This window comes from Condylura cristata, unplaced genomic scaffold (genome assembly GCF_000260355.1).
Source record: "Condylura cristata isolate star-nosed mole 26May11 unplaced genomic scaffold, ConCri1.0 scaffold00020, whole genome shotgun sequence".
NCBI lineage: Eukaryota > Metazoa > Chordata > Mammalia > Eulipotyphla > Talpidae > Condylura > Condylura cristata.
In genome coordinates this window covers 23,890,524-23,903,253 of record NW_004567121.1, presented here as the reverse complement: position 1 = coordinate 23,903,253, position 12,730 = coordinate 23,890,524, and the positions used below count along the sequence as shown (strand labels likewise).

Below are 12,730 nucleotides of genomic sequence, written 5' to 3'. Positions count from 1 at the left end.
TTACCTCGTTCTCACAAGTCTCACTGTCATGCAGACTGAAAGCTATCTTTATGAGGTGAATGCACAGAAATACAATTATTTATTGTGAGGGACAGCCATTTGGCTGAGGTTTAAAGAAATGAAATCTCTCTCCCTTGTGAAAAAGGATCGCCAAGAAGAGTTCACTCTCTCAGAGGGGCTGCTTTTCCTGGGAGATGAGGAAGGATTGGGCTAAAGCAGCCTGGACACAAGGAGAAGGGGTGGAGCTCCCTCCGTCAGGGAGAGGCCCCTTTCCCCCAAGGATTCCATAACCTAGGCTCCCCCAACCCCACATAACTCCCTACCTTCTCCACTTTCTCTGCTCCCCGCCTCCTCCCAGCTGGTTGGCTGCCTCCTGGGAGAGGACACGGGTATGCTGCACCTAAACTCTGACTATATGGAGCAAATCCAAACCCTGGGTGCAAATAAAGGTTGAGACAAAAGGGACTAATTGAGTTTAGTACTTACTTTCACCTTCCCTAGGTTCCTTCATCCAAATCCCAAGCTATGGTCCACGAGAGGAAATGAGATAAAACACAAGTCACGTAGAACCTTTTAGGACCACAGTTCAGTGGGTCTAGGAGAGAGTGAGCAAATCTCTTACTTGGAAATTAAATCCACTCAGTGACATTGAATCATCTAAGCGCCCATATGCCCATCTGGCTACAGGCCCCTTTCTTTTATCCTGCGATAGTGCAGATGCTGTAAAAACACCATCAGCCTTCTCTAGGAGGATTTGCTTTACGTTTATTGTTATGCTTCATATTTGCCACGCCTGGACCTCAGCCCACACTCATTGAGAGTTAAAAGGGCCGGCAGGGAAGGAAAAAACTCTTCATGAGGATATCCCTCCACGTGCCAAGAGCTTTCTCCCCAGCTCCTCAGAGAGATGGTCATGAGTTACCACAAAAGTCAAGACAGCTGTTGTCAAACTACAGGGCAGTAAAAGCACAGGTTTATTTATATGTTCCTGAAAGGGTTTAAGTAACTAAACTACTATTTGATTACACATTTCCCATTAGAGGTCTATTTTCCTTTTAGGGGGCTCAATTCACTCCTTATGAAGGTAAGTGCTGGGGAGAAGGGGGATTTGTGATTTGAATCTTTTTCCATACTGAATACACAAATGTCATTGCAGCTACACAGGGGGAAAACCCTACATTTTAGCAAACAGATTCACAGTGCAGGCATCAGCCGTGCATCCTCAGAGTGCGGGAAACGTGTGCTCATGCTAATGAGCAGGCATCTGGACTGCAGCACTCAACCTCAGGTTATTTTTCTCCAACTGGCACTTCCTACGGAGCAATAATCATGTCTCAGTCATCAGTATCCTCCTCCACCCAGAATGTTTATCAGATTGTAAATAATAAGTGCTTGCCAGATGAATATGCTCAGATTAAAGTCATAGTGATCTGTAGGCTCTGCTGTGTCTCTCTTACAAAAGTCCACTATTTCTTAAGAGAAACAAAGGACTCTGTTCCTTAAAGGGACAGAGAAGGCTGCTATCTGACCAGCTGTGTGACCCTTACACAGGTGGTCTCAGTGTCTCCTTCTATAATGTGAAGCGCGGGACCAGCCTTGTCTTATATTGGCTCTGACATCTCCTACAAGATCAGCAAAAACATTCTCTCCATGAAAGATTCAACTGAAGCAACCTTCAGGGCATCTTTTGACATAAGTCAGTCCCTTATTATTTTAATACAAACTACTCCATGGAAACCTAAATAAGCCATATTTTTGTTGCATCCTATTTTTTGAAAAATGGGAAATATATGTAGGAGTGAGCATACAGATCCTAGCCCTGTACACATCTTAGCCCTAAACATAGGAAATGGGGGCACTGGCATTTCCTTGGCTATCAAAGTTCATTCTACACTCTACTTAAACCAAGAAGGTTCATGATCATGTTTTCTTAAAAGGACAATAGGACTTTTTCTTAATTTCCAAATATGAGAGTTACTTTATTAAATCGGGATTGGCGCAAGTAAATTCTAGAGAGCACCCCCTACTGGCAAAAGTGCAGTTGCTGAATAGCCCTTATTTCCTGATGATTTGAGTGCTGGGCAAATAGTATCTGCCATTTATTACATCTCAAACACTAGCCCAAACGGTTTACACGGTAGTAAGATGAACGATTTAAGAAAAGCAGCTTCCAGAATAACGGAGGGGGCTTCAGAGCCCTAGCTTACCTTAAGACTTATTCACAGTGTCCCCCGCTACCCCACCTTCAGCAACCCGTACCTACACCCCACCCCACTGATATTTCTGAACACTAGGTGTGAAATGTAACCTTTACACATTTTCCTGTTCCTTCATTGCACCTGCTTGCAGTTCTGAGCTATGATAAAGCTCTATAGTCATGCTTCTGTATTTTTGGCTCAGAGCCCTTCATTTCATGTCGGCAAAAAGAGAAGAAAGAATATAACACTTAAAGGAGGGGGCAAGGAGGAAACACAACTCAACACCTTGTAAAAATCTGCATGAGTCCAGAGATCTTTCAATTGAAGCAAAATTACTTAACATTCCATGTCTCAAGAGGCATTTAATGAGCAGCCAAAGCACTTATTTATATGATTACAAGTTGTGTTTTCCAGTCATTTACATCATCCTCAGATCTTTCAAGGTGAAAGGAGATACCTTTTTTATTGCATGCTGAGGTGTGCAATGAAGAAATTCCAGGAGAGGAGTCCCTCACTACTTGCTCACTATTTGGGTGTTTCCAGCAGTTATCAAGAATATGAGAGTTTTCAGTGCCTATTGCAAACATCTTTTCTTTCAGTAGTCATCTAGTATTGTGGTTTTGTTTTCTTTGTAGCCACTAAATCCTGATTTTCAATGAAATGCATACCAAGCTTGCAGGGTTAGGTTATGCTCTCTCCAACAAGGGTTGTGACACTTCAGGGAAACAGAGTCACTAAGACAATGGACTAAGGTCTGAAATGCGGTCGATGCATAGGTGCATGTTCAGCAATGTGAAGAGAAGCCTCCTCTATTAAAAGTCTGCCAACCTTTCCACATCTTTCATAACTAAGAGGGGAAGTGGTAGGGCTGGGCATTCATTTGGAAGTAGATTTTCTCTGGAGCTGTGTAGTTTCAGAATTTAAATCTCTGCTCATTCATAGAGATGTAAAATGTCTACCTTCACTACATCCTAAGAACATGGCTCTGAACCCAGAACTGTCTTGAATACAGAGCTACGTTACCTTGCTGCAGAGTAGAGGTTAAGCCATATGTTCTTGGATCAGCCAAAGATAAAATTACATAGAGAATGTTTGCACTTTCTAGGAGGAATAGCTAAGAAACCAATGTCTCTAAATGGTACAGGGCGTGGTGAGCTTCAACAGGAGATCAAGATAGAGGCTCCAGGGGAGGATAGGAGGCAACACCCAGAATCCTGACACCAGCTGTCAGAACACCAGGAGACCTGTGGTTACAGACACTCACAGAGCAGAACATCAGAAGTTATGGGTTCAGCAGTTTGATGAGTTTCGACAGGATTGTGGGAGCTCTGTTCCTTTTTTGATTTGGTTTCTTTTAAAAGATGAATGGAATGAGAGCTTTCCGAGATTTGGGGTAGTTCTCAAACCTCTTGAGGTAGAACCTAAGAGACAAAAAAAAAAAAAAAAAAGGAATAATTATAATGGAATCAAGCAGTGGTCAGTCGAAAGCTTTGTTACAAATCTACCGACAGTTCTTCAGGGCCTGACTCTTCCAGATAGCTACTTGTCCATCTTTCTCGCTCCTGTACCCTATCTCCTGTAAATGTTGTCACATTATGTGTTGAAAAATAAAAATAGCCAGAAGACAGCAGTGATAGTTGTATGCTACTGTGAATAGGTCCAAGAGCAATGAATTGACACTTAAAATGGTAAATGTTGTGTCCAGCCTACCACGATAAAATTACAAAACTGTGACAGGCACGAAGAAGTAGATTACTATCCAGTAGTATCTCACCTGGATAGGTTCTTCTGAGAATACAGGAAGCCAGAGACCCCAAAGACCATGGACAAAGGTTAACCCTAGAGAACTGGCAGTGTCCCCAAGAAAACATCCCTTCATGAGGCCTGGGGACCCCCAGGAAATGGTACTTATACTATGGGTTAAGTTGTGCCCACCCCAAAAAAAATATATGCTGAAGTCCTAAACTGCAGTACCTGAGAATGTGACAACTCTTTGGAAAGGGGGTTATTGCAAGTATATTTTTTTTTAAGATTTATTTATTTATGCATACAGAACTGGGGAACAAGCCAGAGTTGCCGGGGTGGTGAGAGGCTTCACCAGAGACAAAGCAGGGAGCAGAACATGCATATAGACGAAGTACACTGCTGAGGGGAGCAGCGGGCGGGCCAGGAGAGGTCTGCCACACCATGTGGGTCACCTCCAGGGCCCGGGATTGAACTTGCACTGAAGCGGCTGCGGCCGGCTTGCAATGCTGCTTCCTAGCCCGTTGCACCACCAAGTAGGGCCCATTGCAGATGTAATTTACTAAGATAAGGTCTTACTGGAGCAGGGCAGGCAGGCCCTTAATCCAATTTGAAAGGCAAGGAGGAGGAGAGACATGGAGCCAGAGGTACATGGGAAGGCCAGGTGATGACAGAGGCAGGTTTCAGACCAGTGAGAGCAGGAACAGGCAGGGAGGGATCCTGGCAACAGCAGGGAGCACATGGTCCCACACGTATCACACCTTGACTTCAGGTCTCTGCCTCCAGAACTGTGAGAAAACACCTTTAAGCCATTCTGTCTGTGCCAAACAGTTTTGGCAGCCGTAGGAGACTGCTAATGTACAAAAGCCTTTCTCCTTAAGTCACCAGACTGTCCTTTTAACTAGCTGACACTGGCAGCTCCCGAGTGATAATCAAGATGATACACTCTGACAAGGGTCCTTCGTGTGACCTGGGACAAAGAGTAACAATGTCTTGCTGATGATGTCTGCACATAGGCTAGAACAGCTGCTGCCCTCCCCTGGAGACCTGCTCTTCCAGGAGAGGACCTCACGTTGGATGCTCTTGTTGCTCGCTGGGGGACTGTCCCTTCCTTGTCCCTCCCTATTGTTGGCTGACACCCTCTCCCTGCCCTCAGCCCTTCTGCTAGCTCCCACAGGCTAGGGCCCTCCGCTGCCCTTTCCCACTGAGTCTGGGAGGTGACAGGAACAAGTCAGATAAGAGCTGTGGTCTCATTCATTTCTACCAGGTCTCCAAGGAAAAGAACCCATTCTTAGTGAACCTTCAAAACTACATTAACCAGCTAAAACATCTCTGCAGGAGCTTCAGGAGCACCTGGAGTCTGAAAGCATTCCCCCTAGGATATGCGTTATCTCCCCTCCCCTCCATTATCTCCTGATATGTACCACCTTTCTCTTCCCCCTGGCTGCAAAGGCATCTTAAAGAAAAGGTGCTATATTCCTGTTTAAAGCTTGATACAACTCTGCTACTCTTTCCCTTCTTGGGATACTTCTAGTTAACTCTTTAGTCCCCATCCAGGTGGAGGTGTTGAGAGTCAGGAGCTGGGGGGAGACATTGGGAGGAAAGTGGGGGCATTGGGAGGCAGCTGGAGAGTACCAAAGCTTTAGGCTAGACCTGGAGAGAAAAGTCTCCTGTGGTTTCTGGCAGCACCCAGCACAGGGCAGTCCTGGAGCCACTGCTAACCCACCTCCTCAGGTAATCAGCAATGGCCTGGGCATGGAGGCTGGGGAGAGGGGGAGGACGAGAGAACCAGAATATGCCTCGGTATTACACACACTGGGAGAACATAAGCTGGTCATTTCCGAGACTGCGATTGCCTGAATTGTTAGCGCCAAAGTGAGAACGAAACACGAAGCCAGAAGGAGCATCACACTGGCACAAGACCAGCACTCTCCCCTGGTAGCTGACTGTGCCCCAGAATGACCTGTGTAGCTCCAGAAAGTAGCACCATGACCCCACCCATGGAACATACTTAGATAAAGGTGGCAGAAATGAATGGAATTGAAGCAGGGAAACACAAGCCACTCCTCACATCTCTTGACTAACCACACTCACTGCCAACCAGCAGCTGATCCCCAGGATCCCGCTAGGGAGGTATGGAGCCCATACTCAAGCATTCATAGGGGCTTCTGGCTGAGAAGCCTCCTTCAGCAAGATGGCACAGGGTACCCCAATTCCCCTTGGTGCCTCTGAGTACATGGGCTAGCTTCTGCTCAAGGAAATAACAGGCATTTCCCAGGTCGTCCAGCTGAGTTCCAACTTCAGTGCAAACTCAAAATTCAGAGCTTACCAGTCCGGATCATTGTGTCAACTTACCTTATAAAAATTAATATCCTGGGGGGAGGGGCTCCCTGGTGGCTAAATGTGAAGTCTCAGTGTTATAATGCTGTAACTGCTGTGGCCTGAGTTTGTCCCTGACCGGGGAGCTGATCCACACTGCTCTCTTGTCTGCTGCCTGGTCTGCTGCCTGCCTCAGCAGTGTACCCAGTAGATTCACCTGTTCCTCGCCCCATTCTGTCTCTAGTGAATACTCTGAACCCCTCCCCCCTCCCACCCCGGCACCTTTGGCCTACACCCAGGTCTTACATGCATAAATAAATAAATCTTTTTAAAAAATGTCTTGGGTTTCTAAATCTGCCTCTTTGGGACTAAAATCTGTTTGGAGGAGGAAGTTATGTGGCTGCTTCCCCTTTACTGAAAAGGTTACCTGTGGTGGTGAAAAGCTCGCAGTCCAAGGAAACACAGCGTGAAAAACGCAAAGGCAAGTGCTGGGAGAGACCAGGTGGCCAGGGCAAAGCCAAACCATTCCACAATCTCACCAAGGAAGTTGGCCCCAGAGATGTACGTAAACAAGCCACCTGCATGTAGAATTGAAAAATCAATCGCGGAACTGGATTCCTAGGACATCAAAACCCCTCTGCTCTCTTCCAAACTACAATGGGGCAGCTAGAGTGAATGAGAGACTGGAGACCTCTGAAATGTGGCAACTGGTGGGTCCCTCTTGCGGGAAGGGGAAGAAAGCAGCAATAGCCTAATCCTTGCAAAACTTCCTGGAGGGCCCACCCTGGTGGCGCAGCGGGTTAAAGCGCAGCACTGAGAAGCTTAAGCCACTTCCACATGAGTTCGATCCCCGCCTACCCTGGAGGAGATCCACATGGCCTGGAAGACCTCAGCAGTGTACTTTGTCAATCTGCCTGTTCTGCTCCCCACTCTGTATCTGGTGAATCCTCTCACCACCCCTGCATCTCTGGCCTATACCCCAGTTCTGTAATGCATAAATAAATAGATCTTTTAAAAAAAAATTCCTGGAGTCATGAGGAGCAACTCCAGCTGCTGCTGGGCTCCCCACCACCCCCAAGTCTCTCACCACTGCTGGACCACTAGCTTTGGACAAGGATGAAGGCAGGAGACAGAACTACGCTTCACTCTACGTCACCTCTCACCTTCCGTTCTTCCTTGGATACCCCCATGCTGCTCCACATATCTCTCACCCACAAAGTGAACACACGATGTGAAGGTGATGAAACTGTATCTGATCTCAGCAGAGATTAGATGCTCCTCTGCATTTGCCTGCGCACGCCCACGTCAGCCCAGCAGTACACTCTGTCCATTTAAAGTAGGACTGGCAGGTCAGCTTCTGATGGTTTGCAAGGCTTACCTCACTATCCAAATGTTCTTCTGACATCAAAACCTTATCAAAAAATCAACACTTTTTTTCTTAGTTTTCATATCATTCTTCATTTCATGTATTTTTTCATCTTGGCTGTAATCCTCATAGACTTCCCACTACTAATTCACCTGTGTGCCATCACCATAGTCCCATGAGCTCTCCCCACCCCAGTTATGATCCCATTCCCCTTTCCAACTCTGTAAATGTCTCTGGTTTTCTGGTTTATGGTTGTTCATTGTTTTCATTTTTACTTTATACTTTATTACTATGGCCATGACCACCACCACCACCCATATCTTATACTCCTGCTATGAGTGAAACCATACAGTATTTTTCTTTTTCTTTCTGGCTTAGTTCACTAGGCATGATCCCTTCCAGCTCCATCCATGTTGCTGCAGAAGGCATGAGTTTATCTTTTTTGATTGCTGAGTAATATTCCATTGTGTACATGTACTACATCTTCTTAATCCAGACATCTATTTTTGGGCATTTGGGTTGATTTCATTTCTTCTCTATTGTAAATAGAATAGTAATAACCAAAGGGGTGCAAGTGTCCTTTTGGATTAATGTTTTTGTGTTCTTTGGGTAGATACCTAAGAGTGGGTCATAGGGAAGTTCCAATTTTAGCAGTTTGAGAAACCTCCAAACAGCTTTCCATAGTGATTGCACAAGTTTGCATTCCCACCAGCAGTGTAGGAGAGTTCCTTTTCTCCATACCCTCACCAACATTTGTTGGTGCTAGTAGTTTTAATATGTGCCATTCTCAATGATGTGAGACAGTATCTCATTGTGGTTTAATTTGCATCTCTCTTATTACAAGTGATGTTGAACATTTTTTCATATGTCTGTTGGCCATCTGCATTTCCTTTTTGGATAAGTTTCTTTTTAGCTTTTCTGCCCATTTTTTGATGGGGTTGGAGTTGTTCACTTTATTTTTACTGAGTTTCATCAGCTCTTTGTATATCTTTGTGATCAGTTCTTTGTCATTAGTATTGTGTGCAAATATTTTCTCCCAATCAGTGGGAGGTCTCTTTGTTTTATGTAGTGTCATTTTTGCTGTACAGAAGCTTTTTAACTTGATGTAGTCCCAGCTGTTTATCCTTTCTTTCACTATCCTTGCTTTGGATGATGTATCTTTAAAGATGTTATTGAGGTGTATGTTGTGTAGTGTTTTACCCACATTTTCTTCTAGATATTTTATGGTTTCAGGTCTTATGTCTAGTTTTTTAATCCATTTTGAGTTGGTTTTTGTGCATGGTACGCTGTGGTAATCTAGCTTCATATTTTTGCAGGTAGCAGTCCAGTTTTCTCAGCACTATTTATTGAACAAACTTTCTTTGTTCCATTGCATATTCTTTGCTCCTTTGTCAAACATTAGCTGTCCATAAGCCTGTGGGTTTATATCTGATTTTCTTTCTTTTTTTTTTTTTAAAGATTTATTTATTTGTACATACAGAACTGGGGTACAGGCCAGAGGCTCAGGGGCAGCGAGGGGATTCACCAGAGACAGAGTGGGGAGCAGAACAGGCAGATCGACGAAGTACACTGCTGAGGGGAGTAGTGGGCAGGTCAGGAGAGGTCTGCCACGCCATGTGGTCACCTCCGGGGCAGGCGGGAATCATACTCATGCAGAAATGGCTTTAGCTTCTCAGTGCAGTGCTTTAACCCGCTGCGCCACCAGGGAGGGCCTATATCTGATTTTCAATTCAAATCCACTGGTCTGTGCGTGTTCCAGTGCCATGCAGTTTTGATTATTATGGCTTTGTACTATAGCTTGAAGTCTGAGAGTGTGTTGCCTCCATTCTCTTTCATTTTAGTCAACAGAGTTTTGGTTCTTCAAGGATTTTTGTGGTTCTATATAAATCTCATCAATATTTGTTCTAGTCCTTTGAAGAATATCATTGAGATTTTTGTTAGTATAGAATTAAACCTGTATCTCACTTTTGGTAGGATGGCCATTTTAATTATGTCAATTCTTCCAATCCCATGAGCAGGGGATGTCTTTCCATTTCTTTGTGTCTTCCTGTATTTCTTTTAACAGAGTTTTATAATTTTCTTTGTATAGGTCTTTTACCTCTTTTGTTATGTTTATTATTCCCAAGTATTTGATTTTTTTGTTTCAATTGTAAAGGGAATGGTTTTTTGATTTCCACTTCTTCAGATTGGTCGTTTGTGTATAGGAAGGATACTGACTTTTGTGTGCTGATTTTATATCCTGCTTCCTTACTAAACTGGTTAATTGTTTTGATTAGTTTTTTCTATGGAGTTTTTAGGGTTTTCCATGTAAATTATCATATCATCTGCAAATAAAGATATTTTCACTTCTTTCCCTTGGATTCCTTTTATGTGTTTTTCCTGTCTTACTGGTCTGGCTAAGACTTCCAGTATTAGGTTGAAGAGCAGTGGTTATAGTGGACATCCTTGTCATGTTCCTGATGTTAGAGGAAAGGCTTTCAGCTTTTCTCCATTGATGATAATATTGGCTGTGGGTCATATATGGCTGTTATCATGTGGAATTATGTTCCTTCTGTTCCAAGGATTTTGAGGGCCTTAGCCATAAATGGATGTTGAACTTTGTCAAATGCCTTCTCTACATCTATTGATATGATTATGTGGTTTTTATTTTTCTGTCACTTGATGTGATGGATTACATTAATTGATTTTCAGGTGCTGAATCATCCTTGTGTCCCTGGAATAAAACCCACTTGGTCATGGTATATTATTCTTTTAATGCATCGTTGGATTCCATTGGCTAAGATTTTATTAAGGATTTTTGCATCAGTGTTCATTAGGGAGATTGGTCTGAAGTTTTTTTTGTGTGTGTTGTCTTTCTTAGGTTTTGGTATTCGTGTGATGTTGGCTTCATAGAAAGTATTTGGTAGTTTTCCTTCTTTCTCAATTTTTTCAATGACTTTGTGCAGGATAGGAACTACTTCTTTTCTGAACATTTGGCAAAATTCATTTGTAAATCCATCTGGTTCTTGGGGAGGGTTTTAATTACTGTTTCAATTTCACTGCTTATAATTGGCCTGTTTAGTTGTATATTTCTTCTTTATCTAGCTTTGAATGATTATAGAGTTGTAGGTATTTGTCATCTCTTCTAGCTTGTTGAAACTGTTTGCATATAGCAGTTCATAGTATTCTCTATTCTTTTTTTTATTTCTGCTGCGTTTGTTGTGGTTTCTCCCTTCATTTATGATCCTGTTTATTTGTGCTTTCTCCTGTTTCTTTGTGAGCCTGGTTAGGGGTTTGTCTATTTTGTTTACTTTTTCAAAGAACCAACTTTTGGTTTCATTGATTTTTTTGGATTGTTTTCCTAACTTCTATTTCATTTATTTCTGCTTTGACTTTTATTGTTTCCTATCTTCTACTGTTTTTTGGGTTATTTTGTTGTTCTATTTCCAGTTCTTAAAAGTGGTAGATTAGGTTGTTTCTTGTTTCTTTATGTGGCCTATATTGCTATGCATTTCCTCTTATAGCTGCTTTTATGTGTCTCATAAGTTTTGGAGAGTTGTGTCCTCATTGTCATTCTTCTCAAGGTAGCTTTTAATTTCTTCCTTGATCTCCTCATTGATCCAATGGTCCTCCAGTAGTGTGGGTTTCAATGTCCATGAAGTAGGTGGGCTTCTTGCCTTCTTCACATGGTTTATTTCTAGTTTGATTCCTTCATGGTCAGAGGAAATAGCTGGTGTGGTTTCTTTCTTAGTGTATTTATTAATATTTGACTTCTGTCCAATATATGGTCAATCCTTGAGAATGATCCATGTGGGTTTGAGAAAAGTGTGCACTCAGATTTTTTGAGTGCAGTGTTCTATAGATGTCTGTTAAGCCCACGAGGTCTAGGTCCTTGTTTAGAGCTTTAGTATCCTTGTTTATGTTTTGTCTTGTTGAAATCAACACATTTCTAATCGTAGTAAATATGACTATATTCAAAATTTCTACCCCACACTAAATTGGGAAAGTTTCACCAGGACATTTTTTTTCTTCCCAGAGTTTATTATATAGAGACTGTTTGGTTTCAGTTTTCTATTGATGTAGTCTTTTAATTTTTTTCTTCTACAAAACCCCTTACCTTTCTTTACTCTTGAATGATATTTTGGCCAGATAAAATATTCAGGATTGGAATTATTTTTCATTGAAGGATTTACACACATCTTGCCATTCTCTTTTTGTCTGGAAGGTTTCCACTGTGATATCTGTGGATAGTTACCAAGTGTTTCCTGCTCTGTAACTCTTCTTTCTCTGAATGCATTAGCTATCTTTCCTTGCCACAAGATTCTAGAAGTCTTGTTAAAATATGTCTTGGGGTATGTCATCATGCCAGATTCTCCCTTAATTTTTAATCAAGTGACTCTGGTTCTTTACACCTGTATGAATACATAAATGGCAGGAAATGCACAACCATGCTACTATCTACTCACTCAATAAGTCTAGACCAAATGTCAGTCACACATGATTCAGCTTTCTTGCCTAATCCAAGAAGGATTAACACTCTATGTAATATGATAATTTGATAGATATGATAATTTTTGGTGTCAGCCTGGCTGGAGTGTATATGCCAGATCTCTTGTTTTATCATTATTTCTGAAATGGTGTTTCTCAATGAGAATAACATTTGAATTGACAGAATGAGTAAAGCAGATTATCCTCCACAGTAAAGCCAGATGACTTTTTACTCTCTTGGAGCTAAGACCAAATCTTTTCCTACACTCACATTAGAACTTACACCATGGGCTTACCTCATTCTTTGACTTTTGGACTGAGACAAGAAATTACTCTCCTTGAATCCTTATCTTACAGATGGCAGATCACAGGACTTTTCAAATTCTAGAGTCAGGTATGCTAATTTCTTATTATATGTATCTTTATATGTGTATAAAAATATATACATATCGGCCCTCCCTGGTGGCGCAGTAGGTTAAAGCACTGTACTAAGAATCAAAAGCTACTTCCGCATGAGTTCGATCCCTGCCTGCCCCGGAGGAGATCCACATGGCATGGCAGACCTCTCCTGACCCGCCCACTGCTCCCCTCAGCAGTGTACTTCGTCAATCTGCCTGTTCTGGTCCCCACTCTGTCT

The 12,730-nt window shown here is 42.6% G+C and overlaps 1 protein-coding gene across 1 annotated transcript in view; it reads right to left on the bottom strand.

Annotated features, from left to right (window-relative positions):
• Positions 1-2,334: 2,334 nt before the first annotated feature.
• The window catches only part of SRD5A2 (steroid-5-alpha-reductase, alpha polypeptide 2 (3-oxo-5 alpha-steroid delta 4-dehydrogenase alpha 2)), a 31,857-nt gene continuing 21,461 nt past the window's right edge, over positions 2,335-12,730 (bottom strand). The window contains exons 4-5 of the mRNA XM_004686318.2: positions 6,688-6,838; positions 2,335-3,619 (exon numbers count right to left, since the gene is read on the bottom strand). Coding sequence (XP_004686375.1) covers positions 3,553-3,619; positions 6,688-6,838 — 218 coding nt within the window. The 3' untranslated portion in view covers positions 2,335-3,552. The remainder of the gene's footprint in view (positions 3,620-6,687; positions 6,839-12,730) is intronic.